The sequence below is a fragment of the Petromyzon marinus genome, chromosome 25 (genome assembly GCF_048934315.1).
Source record: "Petromyzon marinus isolate PM22_M1 ecotype Great Lakes invasive population chromosome 25, UKy_Petmar_22M1.pri1.0, whole genome shotgun sequence".
NCBI classification, from domain to species: Eukaryota; Metazoa; Chordata; class Hyperoartia; order Petromyzontiformes; family Petromyzontidae; genus Petromyzon; species Petromyzon marinus.
The window spans coordinates 13,616,725-13,641,246 of record NC_133691.1 but is presented as its reverse complement, the minus strand read 5'-3'; the positions used below and the strand labels follow the sequence as shown (position 1 = coordinate 13,641,246).

At 47.8% G+C, this 24,522-nt stretch overlaps 1 protein-coding gene across 24 annotated transcripts in view; it reads right to left on the bottom strand.

The window, feature by feature from the left end:
• Positions 1-24,522, bottom strand: part of LOC116945813 (uncharacterized) — a 173,552-nt gene that overhangs the window by 26,809 nt on the left and 122,221 nt on the right. For 13 of the 24 annotated variants that reach the window (XM_076069786.1, XM_076069783.1, XM_076069785.1 and 10 more), the window contains 8 exons: positions 24,121-24,230; positions 19,212-19,387; positions 14,574-14,670; positions 12,993-13,156; positions 10,069-10,190; positions 8,110-8,267; positions 6,407-6,598; positions 5,775-6,007 (listed from right to left, as the gene is read on the bottom strand). Coding sequence is in view for 15 of the 24 variants with exons in the window: in XM_076069774.1 (XP_075925889.1) it covers positions 13,135-13,156; positions 14,574-14,670; positions 19,212-19,387; positions 24,121-24,230 (405 nt within the window). In the remaining 9 variants the exon portion in view is untranslated. Of the gene's footprint in view, positions 1-5,774; positions 6,008-6,406; positions 6,599-8,109; positions 8,268-10,068; positions 10,191-12,992; positions 13,157-14,494; positions 14,671-19,211; positions 19,388-24,120; positions 24,231-24,522 lie in introns of all 24 variants that reach the window. The other 11 variants (XM_076069775.1, XM_076069769.1, XM_032960361.2 and 8 more) reach the window with 7 other exon arrangements.

Genomic DNA, 24,522 nt, shown 5'->3' with positions numbered 1-24,522 from the left:
CCTCCCCAGTACCACTCACTACACTTATCAACCTCTCTGCATTACTCACCACACCTCCAGCATCTATCGCCATACTCACCACCCTCCCAGCACCACTCACCACACTCGTAGGTCCTGCACATCCCAGTGGTGCGCTACATCCACGCTTCTCTTGCGAGAGCAAGTAGCCTCTATTCACTCGCATGGTTCTATCTCAAGGTATCGATCTGATGCAGCATCATTTTAACGAGTGACATTTAAAAAATAAATCGTGACCAGCGACCGGAGCGACCAATTCACCCGTAGTTTGAGAGACACCATGAATTTAAATGACAAGCTGCCAACCTACGTGTTTTAAAATACCAGCGACCAAATAAGAATTTCAAACAGGAGCACATTGGCGAAATTGAAATGCCAACGGAGTGCTATTTGGATCAAACCTGGAATATGTCAGAGCCCAATTACGAATCAAAGCTATCAAATAATTTTTCTACTGTAATCAATTCACGTTTTGATTGTGTACGGCTGAGTGCTGGTATAAGCACGCCCCGGCTGGTCGCAAGGCGGGTGTTAATCTTCGGATTGACGATACGGGCGTTACAAAACATCCGTCATTGATGCCGACAGTTATGGCTATCGAGCAGAGTTTGATGACCCTTGCATCGTTTTTCCGAACTCTTGGGGCGACGAGACCTGCCAATATCACTTTGCGTCGGCCTCCACCCACTCCGCCTCTACGCAAAACAAAAATCAATCCGGCCGTTAAATTTTCATGCTCATCTCGGCCCGCCGCTGTCAGCGAGCTGCTTAGTAGGTTGTAAACGGAGGGGCGAAGCCGCCAGGCAAAGTCAAATCGATGGAGCAAAGATGTCAGACATCAAGTTCTGAACCTGAGCAATAAAACAATTAGCAAATTGCAAATCCGAGCGGTCCTAACACAGCAGGCACCCACCCCACTCACCTGCCAGACGGCGCAGGCCAGGGCGCCACTGGGATAAAAACACAGGCCGTGTTTTTAACGCAGATTTCTTTAACAACCTTGCGTTAGATGTCGCCTGTGTCTTTTTTTAACGGGGCGCAATGCATTGAAGTTGATGATAATTATCTTCACGAGCGCACAACCCCCCCCCCTCCCCGCTGCCTCAATTTAAACACAACCTTGTACAAACAGACGAGGCACAGAAAAATCGGAATCAATCAGTGCCGCAATATTTCATTACAAAATTAATTGAAAGCTAAACCTTAACGGTTTAAATGGCATCGCTGTTGACCCCTTCTCAACTTCTACACCCGGAGCGGTGGCCTTGGCCTCGGTATGGCGAGCAGCCTTTGATGTGCCCTGCCGCCGGTGGGAGGGCGAGCGGGAGCGGGCCCTAACCATCCGTCATGCTACAGACCCCCGTCATGCTACAGACCCCCGTCATGCTACAGACCCCGGTCTGCGCAGGCCTGGCCGGGGCCCACGGGCCTGGCACGCCAACGGCGGCGGTCCTACGGGACGAAACGTTAACATCTCCAGCAGCAACAACAAAAAACCAAAAAGGAATCCGGCAGGGTACAGAAATTAAGATCATGTTGAATGCACGAGGGGGTCTTTACAGCGCTTTTAACAAGCAGGGCACGGCTGAGCTCATCGAACCGTGTTCCCCGGGAGTGGAGTGCGTAACATCAGCCCTCCGGGGCCAAAGCGGGGCCCGGCGTTCCGCGCTCGCCAATTAAACAGCGTGGTTTTCGTGTGCGTCGTTATCTGCACGTGATCGGAGAACGTTGGCTCCAGTGCAGTCGGCTCGGGCCTGGCTCCGAGTTGTGCAGAGCCCTTAACGTGCGCGCATGCCGAGTTCCATGCCGTGCTTTCTTTCCCCATGGCAACATCTCTGTTGACTTCAATACAAATCAACGACAACAATAATAATAATTACAGCAGTGTGCTGCTCTGGCTCATTGTCAATCCGATGCTCGATTAGGGCCTCCCCTTGCCGCGTCAGTCGTGCGGGCTGTTTGGCCATACTTTACCCTGCCATTATTGGTCGGTAAAGGGGAGGTGGGCCAAGTGACAAGAACCAGTTCAGATATTAATCACTGCTGCCATTGGCTGTGGCCGGGAATCGAACTGAGGTCGCCGAGTTCACAGCACGCAGCGCAAACCACTGCACCATCACCCCACCCAGCGGTGTTTTCTATCAAATAAACGTACTCAATTAAAACGACAAAAACAACATAATTAAAAACAAGAAAAACAAAAATCTGTTAATATAACTACAAAGCCGAGAATATAATCAAATCGCTAGGGACAGGTCTGGGGTTCTGGCACAGGATCTGAACAACTGGGGCCTTATTATTGGCCACATCTCCCCCTCGCGCCCCTCACCCCCTCCCACCACTCACCGTTCCAATACAAGACTCACAGAACGCAAGGCTCTCTTGAGCGGCTGGCGAGGAGAAACCGGTGGGCGGGCGGGCGTGTGAGCAGCACGCAGAGCCCCGTCACCCACGTGGAAGCCGTTAAGAGCGACCAGAGGGGTCAGCGCTAAACTCTTGAAGCTCGTGCGGTGAAAAGTATTCCCTCTCTTGGGGGCGTGTGTATAAATAACCACAGTGGCCTCCCTAATACGACTCAGGTGGACACGGCCACAAGCTTTGATGTGAACGTAAATTTTCCGCATTAGCAAGGCGGAGTGATCGGAATTGGGAGTGACGGCTATTTTTCCTTATATTTCTCCCCGTATTCACTCCGTCAAACATAGACAAACTATCGGGACGTGTAATAACGAAGCTGAGAGAAACGCATTTCCAGCCTCTTTGATTGTGCACGACTCACGCAGAAATGATAGGGAATTGCGAGGCTGAGAACACAGCGTTCCGATGCAAATAACAAAGAGTGATCTTTCACATAACCCCACACAGCCGCCGCTACCTACAAGGTGGCTTCTCGCAACAAAGGGATATGCGCACTTAACATCAGGCGGTGAGCGTATTGCGATATCGACTGAGTAAGATTCCCAGCCGTGGCTAACATCAGTGGCGAGTGACATCTGAGCCGGTCCACCCCTTTGACCGACAAGCATTGACCAGCGGTAGTGAAGTATGGTCAAACAATCCCCATAACCAACACGCTATGGGGAGGCCTACATCCAGCGGTGGATGTATAAAGGACGACACAGTATATATACTTCATACATAACCCCACAATAAATAAAAACATATCCACGGTACGTGCGATCAAGGCACACAAAATACAGAAAGCATACGGCCAAAATAACACGAATATATATTGACACATACACATATATATACAATTACATATATACGTACTACAAAGGGTCGTTAAAATTACAGTTATTCAAAGTATAATCCACATCCAAACTGCTTGCGAGCTGCCCTTTGATGTGCTGACTGGTTTGTTTTGCTCTCTCCCCACCTGCCGTCTCCCCCATCTCTCCGCTCACTCGCTCCCTTTAATCTCCCTTCGCAGGCACCTCCGCTACTGCCGCCTTTTTCGCCTCTGAGTCCCTAATGTCCGCCATCAATACTCAAATTCCGAAAATTATTCCCCAATTTTCCGCGTTATATTTCGCACCGAAATTTGTTGTGATTTCGAAGGCGCCGCATGACGAGCCGCGGACAAAGCCGTTATTTCGCTGCGAGTGACGCCAATTGCGATGCGTCTGGGCGGCCGGCCCTGCGCGATCAGAGGCTCCTTGCCTGCCGGACATCTGTTGTTCAGACGCAGCTCGCTTATATGGGCAGCCGCTGATAGGATTTAAACGTCAATGAGATTTGTTTTTCTCTTGTGATCCTCTGTGCAGAGATCATTGATTAAAAATGTATATTTTGATGAGGCCACGTGATCATGTGGCCAAACGTGAGTCGAACTCTCCACCACCCAACGCAAACAAAACAACCTAAATTGTCACGTGGTGTCCAAGTATTCAGCGATGCGCCGATTACGATTGTTTCATTAAGTTGAAGAACAATTCTCACAACCACATTTTTAAAACAAATACACGATGTTTTGCTTGAAACGACGTCAAACATCGTTAGGTCAAGATCCAGGAAGTCAGAATAAAATTCGAAGACGTTGGAGATGATTACTCATCTGTTCGTACAGAGCGGGTTACCAGTGAAAGATAAAATAATACCTTTGAAGAATCATATTATCATATCATCACTTGACTTCACAGTTCACTTTTGGACAACCAAAACGTGCGCTCAAGGCAGGACTGTGCCAAGTCTGCGGTTAGGGAATCTCTTCTGAGACGAAGCGCGACGAGTTGAGAGTGCAACGGAGAAGTTAATCGCGGTTTATGGTGCCCGGTCGCAACACACGTAAACCTGGGCGCACGGGTCGATCGATCGGCCTGCAATTCATCCTAGGCCGCGAGTCACTCTCCTCACGCACACCCGCCCCGAGCAGCCTCGGAACACAGCAACAATTAAACATACGTCACTTATGGCAGCAAAGTCACGTCGAAATGTGTGCATGTACGTGCGTGGCCCATTTGTCAATCCACCGCTAGATAAGTGCCTCCCCACACCCTAACAGCCGTTTGGGTTATTTATAACGATGAATAACCATCTTGTCCATGGCGATCACCATCCACGTACTATTCGGGCCCAACGCCAGCTCACCTGCCAATCCCCTAGCTCTCACGCCAAGCGTGTGATGTCATCATTGCCATGCGCAGGCTTAATCTCAGCCTGCGACCCAAAACATATTTTCACACCCTGCACACCGTATCCAGCATATAGGCAGTCCTCGGAACCTACGTCAGGTTACGTTCCTATAAAAGTTGCCGTAAGTGGAAACGACGTAAGTCGAGATCGATTTTCCCAGAGAAACAATGACATAATAATAGCGGGTTACGTTCCTGACCAAGGGTCTGATATGCAACTTTTTATAGACGTAAATACAAAGAGTATATTTAATGAACTACCAATTATACATAAAGTACAATAATAGTGTTTAGAAAGTTCTTACCTTTTTTAAAAATGTAACAAATAAAATACAACAAAAATGCTTTAAAAATGATCAAGAATACGCAGGGGCTTGGCACCGGAGCGCGGTGTCAGGAGGCAGACTGAGTGGGCAATGCATCGTATGCGAGTTTGTCACAGAACCGGCGCCTTAGCCGGCATCATGCCGTAAGTGCGGTCTGACCCCCGTGAGTAGTAACAACGCAGGTGTGACAATTGGCGACCTGCTGTTAGTGCGCATTAACATAAGTCGACTCTACTTAAGTTGAGGACCGCTTGTACCTTTCTCTGTGGCTCTGGTTGCTATTTACTACTCCAATATACCAGCGACCCGGAACATGTTTCAGTGAGAAATTCATCCATATGTCGCGATGTCTGGTGAAGGCCCCAATATAATGAACTGAAGGTCCCCCACGCACTGAAATGCAGGTCCTCCTTCTACAGAAGTGAAGGTCCCCCACGTACAGAATTAAAGGCTCACCATGTACAGAAATGAAGGTCACCCACGTATTTAACTGAAGGCCCCCCTATGTACTGAACTGAAGGTCCCCCGTGTACTGAACTGAAGGTCCCCCATGTATTGAACTGAATGAGATACAAATAACCAGGACTTTATCATGGGAAGAAGAATCTCTCACAATTTGAGAAGGGGGGAGAACTACATGCAAATGCATTGTCTTGAGTGATGCATTATTATCCAACTTCCAAAAACCAGGACTTTTAATGTCCCGGGTAGACTTTCCCAGGACAGCCACCTCAACGAAAAAGACGTTGCTGGCAAAAGCAGGACAGGCGAAAACCCTACCGCTGCTTCACCTCACCTTTTGCGAGGCTTCCTTGAGCTCGCTCCCCAGCGCCTGTTTCTCTGCCTGCAGGATGCAGATCTTGGACATGCAGAGGCCTGGAACGTCGGGCAGCTGAGCTCCGAGTCGAAGCTCTCGCTCGGCCTTCTCGCAGAAAATCACCACCGTGCCGTCCACGTCCAAGAGGCTCTGCAGCAGCCGCACAATGTTCGGCTCGCTCACCCGCGCATGTTCCCCTCACTCTGGGCGACCTGCGGGGACGACACCGGTGGCGTCATGAGCCGCGGCATTCACCGTTCCCACGCCGACGGATGTGATGGTGCTGTGCGGCAGCAAAAGCGGAGGGCCGCAACTCTCCCATTATCGTGACCTCATAAAGCAGATAACGGAACTATTAACGGTCCGTTGCCTTTCACTGCTCCACCTCCGGTTCACGTTCCAAAAGTAAGCGAACATCGTCGCTCTCGGCCAGAAAGTAATGAAGGAAAAAAAATCAATCGAGCAATTACTCTCGGCCATTGTGCACACTCAAAAAGAGCGGCGTGCACAAGTACGGCGCGACAAACCCACGCAGGTTACTTACGTTAAACCGCCAAACAAAGCTGCATCCTGCACGCGACCCGGAGAGCAGCCGTTGCCGGGGGCTTTACCTCCTCCAACATTCCCTTTTGGATTTGATGCTGTGCTCGCCCCAGCTGCTCCTGGAGCCGTTGGGATGTCAGCTGGGGCTCCGTCGCTCAGAGGACACGGCATACTGCTGGCACTGCCGCGCCGCCTCCAACACGCCTGTGGCTGCGAACGAACAGGCGAAGAAAAAGATCCCCCGCATAGCCTTCAACAGACTATGGGGGTAATTGCTGTTAGGAAGGCTGGAACGGCACACGAGGAAACAGGTGGCCAGCACCACACCCGGCCGCCTTTGCCTCGCTAATTGCGATGTTTACACATCGCATCAGGTACTCATTTAAGGCTGGGTCGACCTAGGGGGTGCCCTAGACCAGTTCAAATAAACGTGACCGGTGTTGGTCGTGAGGGGGAATCGAACTCGCCAGATTCGTAGCACAGTGAACCAACGACTGCGCCACCGCTAGCCGGCCAGATGCACTGAGTGGCACAGACACGTGTAGCGTGTGTGCATAGGCAGCATGCAGATACAGACAGCTAGACAGACATACAGACACATTCAGCTTGTAGTTGTACACAGCGATATAGCCAGAGACGCAGACAGCAGCCACATGGACATAAATAAATGACAAACCTGCAGAGACACAAACACACAAAATACAAACAAGTCATATGCAAAGGCCTGGACACTCATGCACGAAAACACACAGCGTCTGTGGAGACGCGTACATAGCCAGAGGCAGAAGATGCAGCGGGAAACAGTGTACGCACGCAGACACGTATGTTGAGTACAGACCCGCACACGCACAGGCGACACGCATGCAGAGGGAGATGCACGCATGCACACGCAGTAGACGCCTCTCAAGATGAAAAGAGAAGAAATTAAGGTTTTATTGAAAACAAATCAATAGCTACAACAATACGTAAAGTAAATCCCCGTGGTTTTATTGAACATACCGCATTCACGTATAAAGAGAATAAAACATATTGTGAAATAAAAGAAATTCCAAAAATAAATTCATAATATTTTGTATACATCAATCAACCATTGGTAAGCGTGCATACGATAGGGAAACGTTCTTCGTAATAAAATTGTGAAAAAAAGTCATATAACTTGAATGTTCATCTTCAAATGGAGCCAATTATCAAAATGAAAAACTCACAATGCCTCCCCACACCATGTCGGTCATGGGGATGTGTTTGACTATTCTTCACCATGCTGGTCAGCCCCATACAGGTATATTAATCAAGCAGAGAAACACATAACATGCATTTCTGTCGAGAGGTACTATGACGCAAAAATCTTGTTTGATCGAATTTTAGAAATTTTATTTTTAGTATTATTTGGAATTATGGGACTGAAACAATGAACCACTCACGAATGTGAATTTAGCCAAATTAAAGCAGAACCAAAATAGAATGTCATAGGTTTTTTTTGGAGTGCTGTGGTGGTGAGGAGATGTTAACTCCCTTGCCTGGTTCGCAGGTAGTGGGTTCCATCCCAACCCTGATGACACCTGTTGTATATTTGAGGTCCACGTGTTCTCCTTCCGTGGTCGCCTGGATTTTTCGGTTTAGCTCTCCACATTTAGAAACATGCCTTTAGATTATTTGGCGATGACTATAAATTCCCACGTATGATGAAGCACTGCAACAGGATATCACGTGCGGCCAGGTCACGCTCCGTGCAACCAAGGGGGGGGGTGGGGCTTGGCGGCTGCCACAGTACCTCCTCACCGCAGTTGGTCTCCAGCTAGCGCTGTATCTCGTGGAGGCTCTTTCCCCTCTGGCTCCGCGCACCGCGCAGGATGGCGAAGTGCGATCGCGCCCTGCAGGAATCGACACCTGCTGGAACAGCTGGTGCATTTCCTTCCCCGGCATTGCAAACTGCGGCAGGAGCAAGGGCATGTGGCCACACAGCACGGGCATGTTAGCTCCTCCCAGCGTAAATCCTGTCTTCAAACGAACACGCATCGTGACCTATGCCGCTCACCATCGGATGGCAGAGGCAACACCACAGAACTTGTGCCAGGCTACGTGCACGGTGATGGCACGCAAGGTGTCTTATGCACAGGTAAACACACATAGGACAGATGCGCTGACAAACACACAGTAGGAAACATGATTACCCATTCAGCCTACATACAGTGTTTGGGCAAGTGGTGTAAGCGAGCACCTATTAAAGCTAGCACAGCACATGAGAGGGTGGCATGACCAGAACCACACCTGGCTGCCTCTAAGCGCCAATGTTTACAAACTATACCAGGATACATCCTTCTTTGGTTCTTTCGGTAAAGTCACGTAGAATGAGAATAAAATAATAAATTGATAAAATAAAATAACAAAATAATATTCTCACGACGTTTCGGCCACAACACAAGCGGCCTTCATCAGGTGAAGGGAGCGAGACTGTCTGGTAGGACAGCGCTGGAGTGAGAGAGCCACGTTCAGATCAGATCAAAATATACCAGGATACTCATTTAAGCCTGAGTCAACCTCGGGGAATACCGACACCAGTTCAGATGTTAGCAATAGCCAGGAATCGAAACCAGATCTCTGATTAATTAGTGCACTGAACTAACACTGCACCACCATTCCCCACACACGCACACACGTATACAAAGATCCACTGTCACCTGCAGGCGAAAACAAGTGCACGCGCGAGAATACGTCTTCCGCACAGCAAATTGCACCGCACGCACGCACAGACACGCTCACTTGCAAGAGCCGCAACCAGCTACGATAACAAAAAAACAGCTGTGAGCGATGGGCTATCAGCAGCACCTCAAAGGCCACGCTACTTTGACCACAACAAACCTATTTGCCTCTGGCTGATGCGGTGTACGCGAGACAATTTACGAAAATATGAGTCAGATAATAAAGTAATATAATGTTTAAACTGGAAGGAATAATGGAAAATTGCACAAAAGGACAAGATTTAGAGTCTGCGGTGAACACAGCTGATAAGGACCCGATACCATCAAGTGTTTCCTCTTTGATTTCATACTGTGTCTGTCTTTATCATCATCAGCGTCATCGATAAACCCGGTCCTGCACCGAGCATCGCACAGCGAATCACGGGCCGGCGCTAGCGGCGGAGAGTCCATCTCTCGCCGTGCTAGTGGACAGGCCACGGCGTCTGAAGGCCCATCAGCATGTTTCATGAAGCCGTGTGGCTGTGGGTGGGGGCTCGGCAAGAGCGGGGGGAGGCCGCTGCGACTGGAAGGACGGTGGCACAAAGGCTGTGATGTAAGCACAAAGGGGCAGAGGATGGGAGGGGAGAGGCGAATTCAGCGAGAGAGATAATGGCTTTCTGCCCCGTGGAATGATGAAAGCAACGACTAAAGCAAGAGACAGACACATACATCAAAGGGCGTCCTTCCACTTTTAACGTCTTGGGGCGAAAAATCATGAATGCCTTGGCATATACGACCTTTCACACATGAACTACTGACCCGCGATGTCACGCTCTTGGCATTGAGATTCATCACGAGAATTAATGTCTTGCTCGACTGCGCGCGCCCCTCTTTCATGAGTGTGACAAAAGGTACTTCCACCAAACATAGGTTTGCATTATAGATTGTGAGTGGCCGAGCGGTGGCCTCCGCTCCAGCCTGGCTTTGTGCGCACACTCTCTGCGAAGGTCAACTCCTCTGCCACCAAAAACGCAAGTGGTGGCGCCACTCACCTCCGCTGGTGATGAAGTCAGGGTCTCACGTGTCACTTTCAACTCTGATCTCAGTTGAAGAATCTTACGGATCCTCTTGCTGACCCAGAGAAAGAAACACGGTCGCTCCACTTGCTTGCTTGCTTTGCGAGAATAACAGAGGCAGAAGAAATGCTGTTACCGCACAGACAACATGACCCCCTGCAGTGATGAAATCACAGAACACGGTGAACACCACCCAGGTTGGGTGGAGTCAGTGACCCAGGGGCCTCGCTGGGCAACCCAAGGTCCTTGACCCCAGGTGTAGTTGAGCAGCATTGGCAGTTGGCCCTAGATTCTGTCATGATGGCAAAGCAAAAAACCACAGCAACTCCCCAAAGAAAGCTCCCTCCAACTCGGCAAGGGCTGAAAACCTTGATGAGGCTCAGAATCGGATAACTCTACCTGCATTCCAGTGTCAATGCAATGTTATTATTGTATTATTATGACGCTTGTTTAACTAGGAAAGCCACACTGAGTCTCTAGCCTCTTTTTCATCAAGTACCTGCCAGGTTTTCTCCCTTTTGCAGGGGGGGGAGGGGGCGGTATGTTGCTACCTGTAGTTTGATTGCATTTTCCCCAAACGAGGGTTTCCTAAACTCCAGTCCTCATGATCCACCAAGCTACATCTTTCCTCGTTTATCCAAACAATGGGAAGTCTAAATCAAAGATTGTCCGCCTTTACTTATTACTCGGAGACATCTATGAGATTCACCCTGTGTAATGTCGCTACTCCTCAAGCCGACATCATCACCTGCGCATGAAGCCACGAATGGTGATTCTAACCTTGCACTGCCCGATAACATCCATTTGAAGGTGGTGGGTGGGTGAATCTGCAGTTCAGCATCTCTCAGACAATTAACTATTTTTATTTTACCAGGTAAGGCCCACTGAGCGATATAGCTCTTTTTTTAAGCGACCTGGCCACAAATGATAGCTCAACAATGTGGTTTATCATGTGGAAATTTATGGCAGTAGCCACATACCCTCTAAACGCATGTTTTTTAAATAGCACCTGAATGGTCAAATCACTCACAATTGCATTTGCAATTGTAATTCTATATTGGCCGCACAAAAGAAGACAGATGGTTTGAAATTCTATTCGGGTGTGGATTCACTGGGAGACCATTCCTTGCGAAGGTTCTGCTGGAAGGCTGCACAGTGCAGGAGACACCCCCACGGGGAGGGATTGAAGGCCCCAACAACGACCTCGGGCCCCCTGACTCCACGGAGCACACAGCTGGGCGACCGTTAAGGGCACGTTCATGTCGGGCAGTCTTTGGTTTTCCTACAGATTGCTGTTATTACCAATTGAGAGCGATGTCAGCATTAAGTAAGGCGCGCCGCGCGTGGTGAATATTAGAAGGCTGCTGTGTTGCCGCGGGGCGAGCGCATGGCATAGCAATGAGTCGCTTTCAGCAGAATGATGGATGGCAGTCATCGGGACGGGCCAAGCGGCGGGCTTCATATTTGCTTTCTGTTTTTTTAAGAAATGATTTTTCTGTTAAATATTTATTTGTATTATTACAGGAAACACGACCTGTGAGATGTTCGTGTAATTATAAAGTGACACGATGACCCCCCCCCCGACCACCCCCACCCCCCCACCCCTTCTCGCTGCACGTATTCGAATGATTTATACATTTCTTTCTCATCTCGGTGTTTAAATTAACAATCCTCCCTTGTGCTCTGTGCAAGCGGAGCCGTGTGCATCCACGTCACTGGGCAGAGACGCTGCACCCAACGTGATCCGCTCAGTGTAGCCTCCGGTCAAAACAGCCTCCGCACAAAGAAAATTGAAAACGTACAAAGAACAACAAACTCTACGTATGTAGACTACTCGCACACACGTGCGTGTGTGGTGTGAACGTATTACGAATATGGTCTATCCACTGCTGGGTGAAGGCCTCCACAAGCTGTCGCTATCCTTCACCGTCACGGGATGCAACAATTCGTCCGCTCCAGCGCATGAGCTTGATATCCTCGCTCCATCTCCACGGTTGAGGTGCTCTCCTTTTGCTGCCACTCTTTTGTCAGTCTATTGGCTACCTCGTCCCTTCTGGCAATGCGAGCTACCCAACTACAATGACGTTTCTCCATCGCAAGTACAACGTCTCTCACTTGTGTTTGCTCCCTTATCCACATTCCTCATTCGGGCTCTTTATATTCTACATAAGCATGTAGAAATTATAACAATGACACTAGATTTAAAATCACATCTTTCATTTAAAATGGCCCTGACACATCTCAATGCACAATCAGAAGGCCTTAAGTTCAAACACCAATAGGGACAACTCAGCCTGCGATCTCTTTGGGGGGAGGTCAATGAAGTGAGCACTGACTCTGTGGAAAATAAACTGTGGCCATTCCAAGAAAGGCACCCACTATGAGAATGTGGAATTTCTACCGCTGGCATGTACATAATGAGCACCATCCCCATTCCCCAGCCATCCGTGCTGTCGACTCCCTAGCCCTGTTCAAGTTAAGGATCTCCAATTTCCTCTTTCTTACACTGTATGACCGACTGTCACTCTGTAGAATAAGTATGCCCACCTTGTTCTATACAGTGCCCTGTCATGCGGTCAGCTGTATGCACTATATAAATCCAAACAGTACTGTGTTACAGTCTATGTAAATATATAGCTCTCAAATGCAAATATTTGAGTCTCTGTCTAAGTCTATAGGTTCCTATGACTTTCCTTTATTCCCACTGCTTATGACCACCTGCCTCTCTCTCTTTCACTCGATAACTATGCCCACCGTTTCCTGTACAGCATCTCCAGGTGCGGTCGCATATGTTGGCTTACGTACATCCAAACCGTATCGTATCACGTGGGAAAAACCTGGGCGCCGTCCACAGTGCCGACCGGTTTTACGCTGCGTTGCCATCTTCGAGCGACGCTCACCTCTCCCTGCGCAGTGCGGCGCTCCCAGGCCAGCGGGATCGTGTCGACGTGCGACTGGCGGCCCTCCGCGTCGTCGCCTCGTGACCCTTCTGCGGCAGCAGTAGCAGCAGCAGCAGCTCCTCCAGCCGCGCCGCCTCCACCTTCAGGGCCTCCGCCTCCTCCTGCTTCAGCAGCGGCACATGCGATACGGCGCGCGGCTCGGACAACCGCAAGGCAAGCGGCTCGCACGGCCGCACGGAAGTCTCACGCAGCGTTCAGCTTGTACGAGGGTACGGCCGAATCACCCGGAATGTGCCCAACCTTGTCAGATCTCAGAACTTAAGTAGGTTGTACCTGGATGGCACTTGGATGGACAACCGTTGTACACAACAGGTATTATAGGCTGCTGCGGGTCGACATTGGGCACCAGAGGGCAGTACATATACATCTATTATAGTCCTGTATTCATGTCCGCTTCAGGAGGCACCTCATCCAGCAGTGAATTGTCAAAAGGGCTGTGCATGCACATTTCAAATGTAGGAATTGCATGTGTACAATTTATGGATGATGATACATTTCCTTGGTCGCTTTAAAAGTTCAGTTTTTTCTTTTTAAGTAATAAACAACTCACAGCAATCATCCTACAGCACAGGGGCGGGCGGATGCGTGCGATTCTTATTGACTCCTTTATCGAGACTACAGAGCACAGCCATGATCAGTTTCTCCTAATGACCCGCAGGCAGAAAGGAACACGCCGATTTAGACCCTATCACAGTCACGGCAAATCTTTCCGTTCATCAATAAACCTCTGCTCATGTACAATCTCTGTGCGCGCAAGCCCAGGGGGAGCTATGAAATAACAGAATGGGGACAGTACACAGCGGGCCATGCGTGTGCTTTCCTTTGCATCGACATGGCTGTGGGCGAACACGCAATCTACGTGGCACGGCTGGGAAGGCTCGGCGAGATTTGCGGGTGGATTCTCTCTCCCAGAAGCGCTGGAAGGCTGTGGCCGTGCAAGAGCAGGTGTCGCATCTCCACTCCGCACAACCACCCAACACCCTAATCGCTGCAGCAAGGCATCGCTCCGTAATGCACGCAACCAGTGGCAGCTCTTCTGTGTGTGCCCAGCTCTTGTTTCCATCGCGTAACGCAAAACACAACTGGGTGGCATTTTGGCTTACTTTGTTACCAAAACAAAACTTCTACTCACGGAAGCGCGATAGTTTAAATGCATTCCTGTAAATAAAATAAACTACTCTAACCAGCCCCAGGAATCAACGCGGCCATCCCTAGTTTGAGGTTTTCCTGGGCACATGCCATGTCAGTTGACTTAAAAAGGCTGGCTCCCACAATGCACTATGCCGTGCTCTCTGTGCGAGTCCACGGGCACAATGCGAGTCCGTGGGTCTCTGTGCAAGTTTACGAGTCTCTATACAAGTCACCCAGCGATTTCAAATGCGTCTCACGCAAACGTTTGTACTAACGTCCGGTCGCACCCCAAACGTGCTTGAAATTCCTACCCCGGCTGTCGGTGCAGGGTGGGCGACGGCGAGAGGTCGCAGTCAAAACAGCACAGACTTTGGGGTCACCGGCGCTCACCAACTAGCAGAAAGACGGCGTGCTGGCTCTGGGCGTGCGCCAGCTGGTCCCGCGCGCCCACCGCCCGGCGCTCTCCGTCCGTCCGTCCGTCCGACCACTGCGCACGCACAATTAGCAGAGGAGAACGACAGCTTCGGCAAACGTGGAAAATGAATCAAATTAAGCACTCGATAGTGACACCGATGCCCACGGCAGTGCATCACTTAGAAAGGGGCAATGTAAGATGTCCTAAATGATTCATAAAAAGCCTATTAATCATAAACTACCATCCCAGCCATGAATCTAACCATTAGTTATTCATGTGTCATAAATGTGTAATTCAATAATTTAGTGCCTTCTCCGACCGAGAGGCTCGGAGGAGACCCACTTAAAATGACAGGGCATGCCAGCAGCACATGGAGCATAAACGAAGAATTTCTTTTTTTAAGGGGAGGGAGAAACGGGGGTGCAGGGCCCACGTAAAGCAGGTCCATGATCCCCAGAGATGTGGCTCCCAAGCCTCACACACACTCCGCAGCCGGTTTACATTTCCAAGACATTATTCCCATTAACGTGTGAAATAAGCACCCATCCACAGCTCAACGAGCCATTTTCCTACTGCTTAAACCTGTTGATTTATTTAAAGGTAAAGGTAACCGGTAAAGGTATAGCCATCAACAATTCTTGCTCGTGTCTCTGCTGGTGGAAAGGCCTCATTTGAGGCATTTATTGTGACTCAAAACTGTTTAATATTTTTAGTGATGCCAAACGGAAACCTAAATATTGGGAACATTATCTATTTTATGAGACCTCCTTTGCCAGTAACAAGATATAGTAATAGGTTTTACCCTTTTAACTGGCACAAAAACTGACACCTTTATTCAAGGCATCATGTTTGCAATAACCACAACACAAGCAGTCAAAATGCAAACAAAAGAGACAACTCTGATAATAATATGCACTGTCCTTGAATTTGAATGGTCCACACCCGAGACGGCTTTTCTTAGAGCCTAGTCTCCACTGGTGTTGGACCAGAAGACGTACAACTCAAAAACAGCGCACTATCAAAGTATTGATAGTGTGCTGTTTTTGAGTTGTACGCCTTTTGGCGTCTTCTGATCCAACACCAGTGGAGACTAGGCTCTAAGAAAGCCGTCTTGGGTGTGGACCATTCAAATTCAAGGACAGTGCATATTATTATCAGAGTTGTCTCTTTTGTTTGCATTTTGACTGCTTGTGTTGTGGTTATTGCAAACATGATGCCTTGAATAAAGGTGTCAGTTTTTGTGCCAGTTAAAAGGGTAAAACCTATTACTATAAACATTATCTATGTTCAGTTTTATTTTTATTCGCCGAGTGCGGAGGCTTTTCAAGAGGATCCTGTTTGTGATAAGTGGCCAATTTCGTCTTGTGAATTTTTGTTTGTTGGAGCAATGAATTAAGGTAAAGGTGCAGGGCTGCAATTTCTTGCAAGCAACACTGCTCCACTTGGGGGGGCCCTTGAGGGACCCTGTCGAGGTGGTATGGCCAACTCTTCCACGTTGGCCAAACATCTTTGAAAGGTTAAGAGTACCCACACTTGAGCCCCGACACGCGACCTGCCTATAAACTAACCATGGTGTACTCACCTCCACTGCTGGGTTTCTTGATAGGCAAGTTGGAATATTGTGACAACCGTGCAGAGCATCTTTGGAATGTAACAGCTTCATAGCGCCGGAGAGAATGTCCTCCCGTGATATGTTTAAATGTTAATGAAATACAGTTATATTGGGGTTTAGCGAGATTCGGGTTGGGGTGGAGGAACCTAACATTTGGATTTAACTTTTTATTTGCCTGTGGTATTTAAACAGCGGGTTAAATGTATATTGGAATACCGGCCCTGTCCGTGCACCTGTGTTAACTCCCCAGTGTTATCCACGACCCCAGCGTCCACCGTGGGATAAACGATCTCAGCGAGCTCGAGGCACCATCCCGTTAATGCCTGGGGGATGCTAATTTCAGTTGCTAAATCCAGTTGTGCTATCAGTGTCACGTTGTGAGACAAAGTATCAATTCGGATCTCTCACAGAGCAGTGTGACGCTCACTGTGAAAGAATGGCCCAGGGAAGCGGAAACTACAGAGCCACCTCTGAGATTCCTTCAGTGAGCTGTTTTGCACAGTAGGGGGCAGCTCTTTCCCACCCGCTCCGCCACTGAAAGTATTATTCGTCACAAGAAATGTTATTTAACAAACTTAAGTGCAAAACCAAACTTAACGTGATGGGTTGTGTTCATGTGGTGATTGGTGACCAGGCTGAAACCATCAACTCACGACACCTAAAAAACCGGGTTTGAACCTAGAACATACATTGGCGGCCTGCAAAATGCCAGGGAGGTTGCACCAAGACTCACTTATCAGCGTGAATGTGTGTGTGTGTCTGTGTGGGGAGCATGTGTCAATGGGGCGCAGTGCACGACGAACTCAGCAACCAGAGTTTCATATCTGCTCAATAACAGTGGCATATCTTTGAACTGATCCTGGGCCTCTCCCTAGGTTAGTTTCAGTTTTCAGTTTCATTTATTTCGATTAGCCCTGTGAGCCATTCGGCGCTTGATTCGGGTGCAACTGCAACAAACAAAAAACAAAAACACGAACAAGAAAACATCTTAAAGTGACTACGCGCAAACATAAAAATCCAGGAAAAAACAGCAAAAAACAGCAAAAACTTCCAGAAAAAGCACCGTATACCAACGTTGTGTGCAAAAGTCCCAGTGGAATGCAAGTCAAACAACAACAACCACAAGACAACTTCGATTAAAGCCATCAGTCTAACTCCATACTACAACAAACAAATATGGTCAAACCAATTTTTTTTTTAAATCACCAAAATAAAGCCATAAAAGCAATGTAACAGTGATCATAGGAACTGTGACCGAAATCTCACAATAAACGACATAAACAACATGTACCACCAAACCCTATAGCCATAGCTGGCTGCATGAGTCACTCCACAACAGCAGGAACATCAGTAGGAGTATCAACATTTTTCAATGCACCTTTAAAGATCAGCACACTAAATCAAAACACAAGATCATACTTTGCAGCGGTCATCCGGAGCGAAACATTTGATTTTAGGCCACTGAATAGCAGTGGCAGCTAGGGGTGTACGACTCCTCTAGAGCAGTTTTGAGTGAAGATCTCACAGGTAGTAATTCAAGTTGCAGTTTATTGGCAATTGCATTCCAGACCCTGGGGGCATCAATAGCAAAGGCCCTTCCTCCAGTATTTGTACAGCAATAATGAATGTGAAGCTGGTAAATGAGCGAAGACCTTAGGTCACATTTGTTCTTCGACTCTGCTTTAAATGAGTATCTGGTACATTAGGTAAATATTAGCACTGGTGAGACAAAAGCGGCCGGTCGTGGCGTCAGCCACCCACCCCCTTGCGTGCTGTGCCAGTTTCATCATTGCTCTCTAGCAGCACTTGCCACAGCAGCCTGCCAGGCTAAAGGGGGGCTCTTTGCTTGAGTGCAGCATAGGTGCTCACGAACCACGCTTGCCCTGTAAGCCTGTAAGGCTAAATGTGGGATCTTTGTCTCTTTTATATGGGACAGTAAACAAATGCCGACTGTAGAATGATACCACCGAGATTTCCTGGAATGCCCAGTCAGGGTTGATATTTTTTGGATGTGCTCAATAGCCCTTCACCGGGGATAACGAACAGCACAGCGGTGGGTTTAGAGAAATACATTGCAATGCCACTTCGGTAGGCGAGATGCGGGCTTTTGTTAAGGCAAATGCGTGCCGTCGTTACCACCATCGCTTTTGTGCTCCGGATAATACCCTGGAGATTTGAAAGCGGAGCGGTGTTTGTGAGGGCCGAGCAGATGTCAGACTAACGACAGAGTGGCAGCCAACGCGGCGGGGACACGCACGAGAGGACTACCGTGGAGTGACGAGGTCAGCCCTTGTGCAGGTGCCATCGGTGGATTGTGATAATGCAAGACCGAGAGAGATCAGAACCCATTGGCGCTAATGAGTAGGAGTTATTATTTCGTATGGCAGGGGAGTAAAGAAGTTTTGAAACACGTAATAGTTGAATGCTAAGTTTTTTCAAGCAGTCCGAGGAGGCAGCAGTAGACCCCGTATTAATCGCAGTTACACCGTGCGGATGTTGCACGAATGGCGCATTCGTCGGTGATGCGTTTGATGGTTTGGACTTCACCACAGTTGCAGTTCGGCGATTTTTTTGACCGTCCGTTTGTGGAAGGTGTGCGGTTTAGCGAGGTCCATCGCTGTCATTGGAGAAGGAAGACCACTACTATGAGTAGGAGTTAGTGTGGATGATGGGGTGGGGTGATGCCCGTGTGTGTGGATTAGTGGGGCGCCAAGTAGCGATAAGTTATCTACCTCGCCTGGTACATAGGAAGTGGTGGGTTCGATCCCGACCCTAACCCCTGCTGTATATTTGGAGTTTGCATGTTCTCCCCATTGTCACATGGAGTTTTCCCCGAGTCCTCTGGTTTTTCCCTCCACATTTAGAAACATGCATTTAGAATATTTGGCTGTCCACACAATCTGCCACTTCGTTGAGCTATAATTTGTGGCCAGGAGCTCTATAGCTCCGTGGGCCTTACCTGGTAAAATAAAAACAGTAAAAAAAGTCAATTGTGACCTACTGGTTGCTGTCCAGTTTGGTGTCAATGACCTCCTCGCGCATGGCCTCCAGGGCTTCCTGTGCTCAGCCCAACCGCTCGGCCACCTCCACAGCTTCCCGGGCCCGCTCGGCCACCTGGCCCCACGGGACCGCCAGCTGCGTTTCCAGCACGGAGCACTCATCCTCCTTGGGGAGTGGCTGGGAGAACGTCACCCACACGCATTCCTCGTACAGCAGCCACCATCGCCGCTAAGTGATGGGGACGTTTTGCGGTATGACCACATGGTACACAGCCAACGTGATTGACATATTGGCATTGCTTTTTCAGTTAAGAAAAAAGACAAACTGTCGATATACCAATATAAATTATTCATCAACGATAACTGTGGCAAAATATGCAGTTTTTGCAATTGGAATTCTCTCAACTGTCTCTTTTCCCAAGCCCTTGTAACCTTGCTCAATGCAAAAAAATGGGTGACCTCTCATCTATTACAACGTTGATAGCGCCGTTTGTGGCTGGTCGCTTCATGTTTTGGGCCTTTACTCAGGAAATCTGTTAAAAAAAATCAGAGCAAGGACCGTTTTTCCTCGAAACATTGAGGTGGCGCTAATGAAGAACATGGCGATGGCAAGGCAGTGACAATGACAAGCGTGTGATCTCTGTAGTTGCTGCAAAGTTATCACATCTGTAATTTAATCATGAAACACCGCACCTCCACAACTAGCCTACAGTCATGATGCCACACATAAATTATGCTCATGATCCATCCCAATTGAATTCAGCCAATCACAAAGCAGCACGGTGGGCGCTGGAGAGACGTCACGTATTAATGATATTAATATTATATATTCTTGGTTCTTTCGGTAAAGTCACGTAGAAGGGAAACAATAAAATAATAAAAATATAAAACAATAAAATTCTCACGACGTTTCGACTGCAACACAAGCAATCATCATCAGGTGTGAAAACCACAGCAAGAAAATTTGAAAAAAGTGGCGTTTTTTTAACGTTAGCACCACGGAGAGCGATTTGGCAGTTATTCAAATTGATGAGTCCATCCATGCTCGGAAAAGAGGAGGGAGGAGACGAAAATAATGGATGCGGTCTGAAAGCCACCGTAAGCGTGAACAATCAAGACCCGAAATGGTTTATCAAATCCTTCCAATGATTGCAAGCCAGAATCCATCTTCTCGGTTGAAATTGTCTCTGTGTTTGTATATATGGATAGCCTCATGAACGAATCTCTCATGATAGCCAGATGGCTTGCAGAGAACCTCTGTCTTGGAGAAGTCAATGTCATGTGAGCCTACTGAATTATAACAGTGATCTGCCATGGCCGAGGTGTTGGTCCTACCGTGTTTTAGGTCTGCTTTGTGTTCACGGATGCGGTCCAAGACATGTCGTTTGGTTTCTCCAATGTAACTACTACCACAGAGGCAACTTAGTTTGTAGACGCCAGGGTACTGTATGTCCGGAATCACATCTTTTACAGACGGAACCAGATCACAGATTTTATGTAATGTGTTGAATCGGACCTGGATCTTGTGTTTATTCAAGATTTTGGAGATCTTTTTGTGATCCCCGGAATGTAGGGTAAAGTGATGGTTTTGAATGGCTCCTCAAGAGGGTCCTTCTTCATGGTTGGAGTGATAGCTTTGCGGATTGTGTAGCCGGAGTAACCATTAGCCTTAAGAGCTTGGTGTACGTGCTTGAGTTCACTGGCTATTAGGCCTCGGCAAGGTAAGGTAATTTACCTTTTTTACCGGGTAAAAGGGTAAAGGTGTCAACATGCAAAGGGGTAAAGTAAACGGTAGGGTAAAGGTAGCTCGGAAGAATTACCTGGTAGGGTAAAGGTAGCACGAAGTATTACCCGGTAAATACGGTATCTTGTTAACCGCTAAAAGCTCTGTGGCGCAATTCGTGGCCTCCATATAATAACTAATATTTTAAAAAACTTTTTTTAAAACAAGCTTTAATGAAATGTACGAGTATTGGCAGAACTCCCCGACTCCAGGAAAGTGAACCCGAGCTTGCCACATCGTAAGGGACCGTGGGCAATTACAGCCAACGTCAGTTGACCGTGGACCGTTCGACCCAAGCCGAAACATGACATACAAAAAATGTTTAAATATATATTTTTATTTTTAATGATAGAATATAGTATTGTCATAAGTATGACATAAGTATACCAAGTTTGCAGTCGATACCACATTGGGAAGTGGGTAAAAATTGAGTTACAAGATTTGAGGATACAACGACGACAACAGAGTGAGTTAAAAGAAAGCGTGTAAAATTGGAATCATTGAGAGTATTCTATATGATAAAAGCGCTCTACCTAGCATTTACCTGCATGTATAGTAGTACCCCAATAATTACCCTGTAATCGGGTAATTTGTATGGGGTAAGGGTAAAAGGTAGGGTAACGGTAGGCTCGTTGCTTTTAACCTTTTACCTTACCTGCTGAAGGGTAAAAGGTAGGGTAGAGTGATTGTATTGTGGTAAGGTAAAAGGTAGGGTAAAGGTAGGCTCGTTGTTTTTACCTTTTACCTTACCGTGCCGAGGCCTACTGGCTATGTGTTCCTGGTCGGATATGCATTGGGCTCTATGGTGCAGAGTCTTGATGAGGGAATTCTTCTGGGATGGATGGTGGTGGGAATCCGGTTTCAGGTAAGCATCCGCATGGGTAGCTTTCCTGTAGACAGAGTGGCTCATTGAACCATCAGGTCTCTTTTTTATTAGGGCATCCAAAAAAGGTAGTTTGCCATCTTTTTCGACTTCCATGGTAAATCTGATGGCTGGGTGTATGGAATTGATGTGGTCGAGGAATTGGTCTCGAGCAGGCCGGCTATGTGGCCAGATGACAAAAGTGTCATCCACGTACCTCTTCCATAAGGTTGGGCGCAGAGTGGCAGTCTGGATGGCGTCAGTCTCAAATTTCTACAACCGGAGATAGGGGGGAGCCCATTGGGGTGCCCTCAGTTGTTTGTAGAAAGTTCCATTCCAAGTGAAGTATGTATTGGTTAAGCAGTGTCTCACCAGGGGGGGTACCTCAGTGTTTAGTCCTTGATGAACCAAGTCTTCAATGATTGCGATGGTGTCAGGTACAGGAACTGATAAGCAGGTCGTCTGGGGACAGGGAAATACCCGTGATTGTCGATACCAGGTGAGTAGAATTTTGTACCGCAGAGGTGGTTTTTCCAGTGAAAGGCCGCAGGATTTCAGACAGAAAACGAGCCAGTTTGTAGGTGGGGGAGTTGATAGTAGAGACAATGGGACGAAGGGGTGTATCTACTTTATGTATTTTTGGTAAGCCGTATAATCTTGGTGGCCTGGCAGCAGAAGGTTTCAACGAGAACTGTTTGGTTTGATCAATTAATTCGGTTGAATCAGAAATGATTTTGTTGGTTTGTATGATGAGGCTGTTGGTGGGATCTCTTTTTATTTTTGTATAGCTGCCATCGTTGAGTAATTCTTGAATTTTGTTGTTATATTTTATTTTATCCATGATGACAGTGGCATTGCCCTTGTCGGCTGAGAGGATGACAATGTCATTCCTCTTTTTTAATTTATATAATTCAAAACGCTCATCTTTGCTGAGGTTGCTAGCTGGCATCTTAGCGTTTTTGAGGGTTGCAGCGATTTCAGATCTTAGCGTTTTTGAGGGTTGCAGCGATTTCAGATCTTGCTCCGTCTGCAGCGATGTGACCCACCAGGCCCTTGAGAGCCACGTCTACTTGGGCAATTATATCATTAACTGGTATGTGTTTAGGTGTGACTGCAAAGTTTAGCCCTTTAGCTAAAACGTATTTCAGACCATCGGAAATAGAACTGTTACTGCAATTAATTACGACTTTGTTAACGTCTATCTTTTTGGTGTGTGGGTCCGGTCTTTTGTTGGAGAGGAGGTTAAATTTGGAAATCAGGTTGTCCTTACATTTGGTCGACATAGTGGCAGCTGAAGAGGCAGTCATATTGTCTACATGTTCCCAATCTGATGTGGACATGGTTGCCGTCAATGATAAGTGTGATTTGTAGAGCGTCTTGTCTAACTGATCTAGTTCGGTGCGTATAAGTCTGATTTTCTCTGAGATAAGAGCTAAGCTAGTTCTGGAAATAATTAGTTTCGCATTAGAAGAAGTTACAGCAGCAGAGATCAGTGTAAATGTGATTGGTATTACCCCAGAGTCGCGGCATCTCTTCAGAAAGGTTCCTTCGTTAAAGTCACGCAGAAGAGAAATAATAAAATAATAAAAATAAAACTATTAAATTCTCACGACGTTTCGATTGCAACACAAGCAATCATCATCAGGTGCTGTGGTTTTTCACACCTGATGATGATTGCTTTTGTTGCAATCGAAACGTCGTGAGAATTGCATTGTTTTATATTTTTTATTTTATTATTTCCCTTCTATATGACTTTACCGAAAGAACAAATAATATGAATCCCTGCAGTCACGAAAGCTTTAAATCGAAATTTAATGATGTTAATGTCTAAATAATTCAGCTCAAGTTTAGTCCGGGTTCAAACCTGGGTCGCGAGCTTCAAGGGCAGCCGTGCTATCCACCACACCGCGTCTCGGCCGCGTTGCGCCCCACCCGCGCCGCCGAACACTCGAGCGAGCACCGTTCTTGCGGCTCACTGGCGGCAGGGGAGCGTTACCCACGGCACGTGAGAGGTTGGCCCGGCCAGAATCACGTCTTGCCAGCATCGTACCCAGCCAGGAACACCCACGGCCGCCTTTGTCTCTCCAGTGTTTACATTACGCACTAGGTACTTGTACGAGTGAGGATATTCTGGGTAAATAAATTGCATTGTTTACGGTGTCATTGCAGCACACCGTTGTGATATGCTTCACATGCTCAACAATCTGGAGCGGTCAAGTTGCCTTTGCAGCTGCACCAACGAAGTTAAAGCCAAGGTTCAACGCACCTCGGCCAGCGCCTACTTGAGCCACGTGTCTCCCTCCTGCAGCTGGCGCTCGCACTCGCACAGCCGCGCACCTCGCCCTCCGCCGCTCGCTGCTGCCCCTCCTGCTCCAGCTGGCGGGAACAGGCCACGAAGGGAATCGGCAATCACGGATTCATTCTTAATAAATATATATTTTTAGATTTTTTTTTACATTTTTTTGCGTGTGCGCTTCTGCGCGCACGTGCGTGATTGTGTCAAATGCAGCGTTGGTTAGAATACACATGTTATTGCTCCAAAAAAATGCCAGGACCTTTCCAACACCTAAATTAACTGAGGGACAGCATTTCAAATTCCCCAAACCCCAGGCCATCCCTCATAATCACGCTGCACACACGTCTCCTGATTAGCGTCTCGCGACTAATT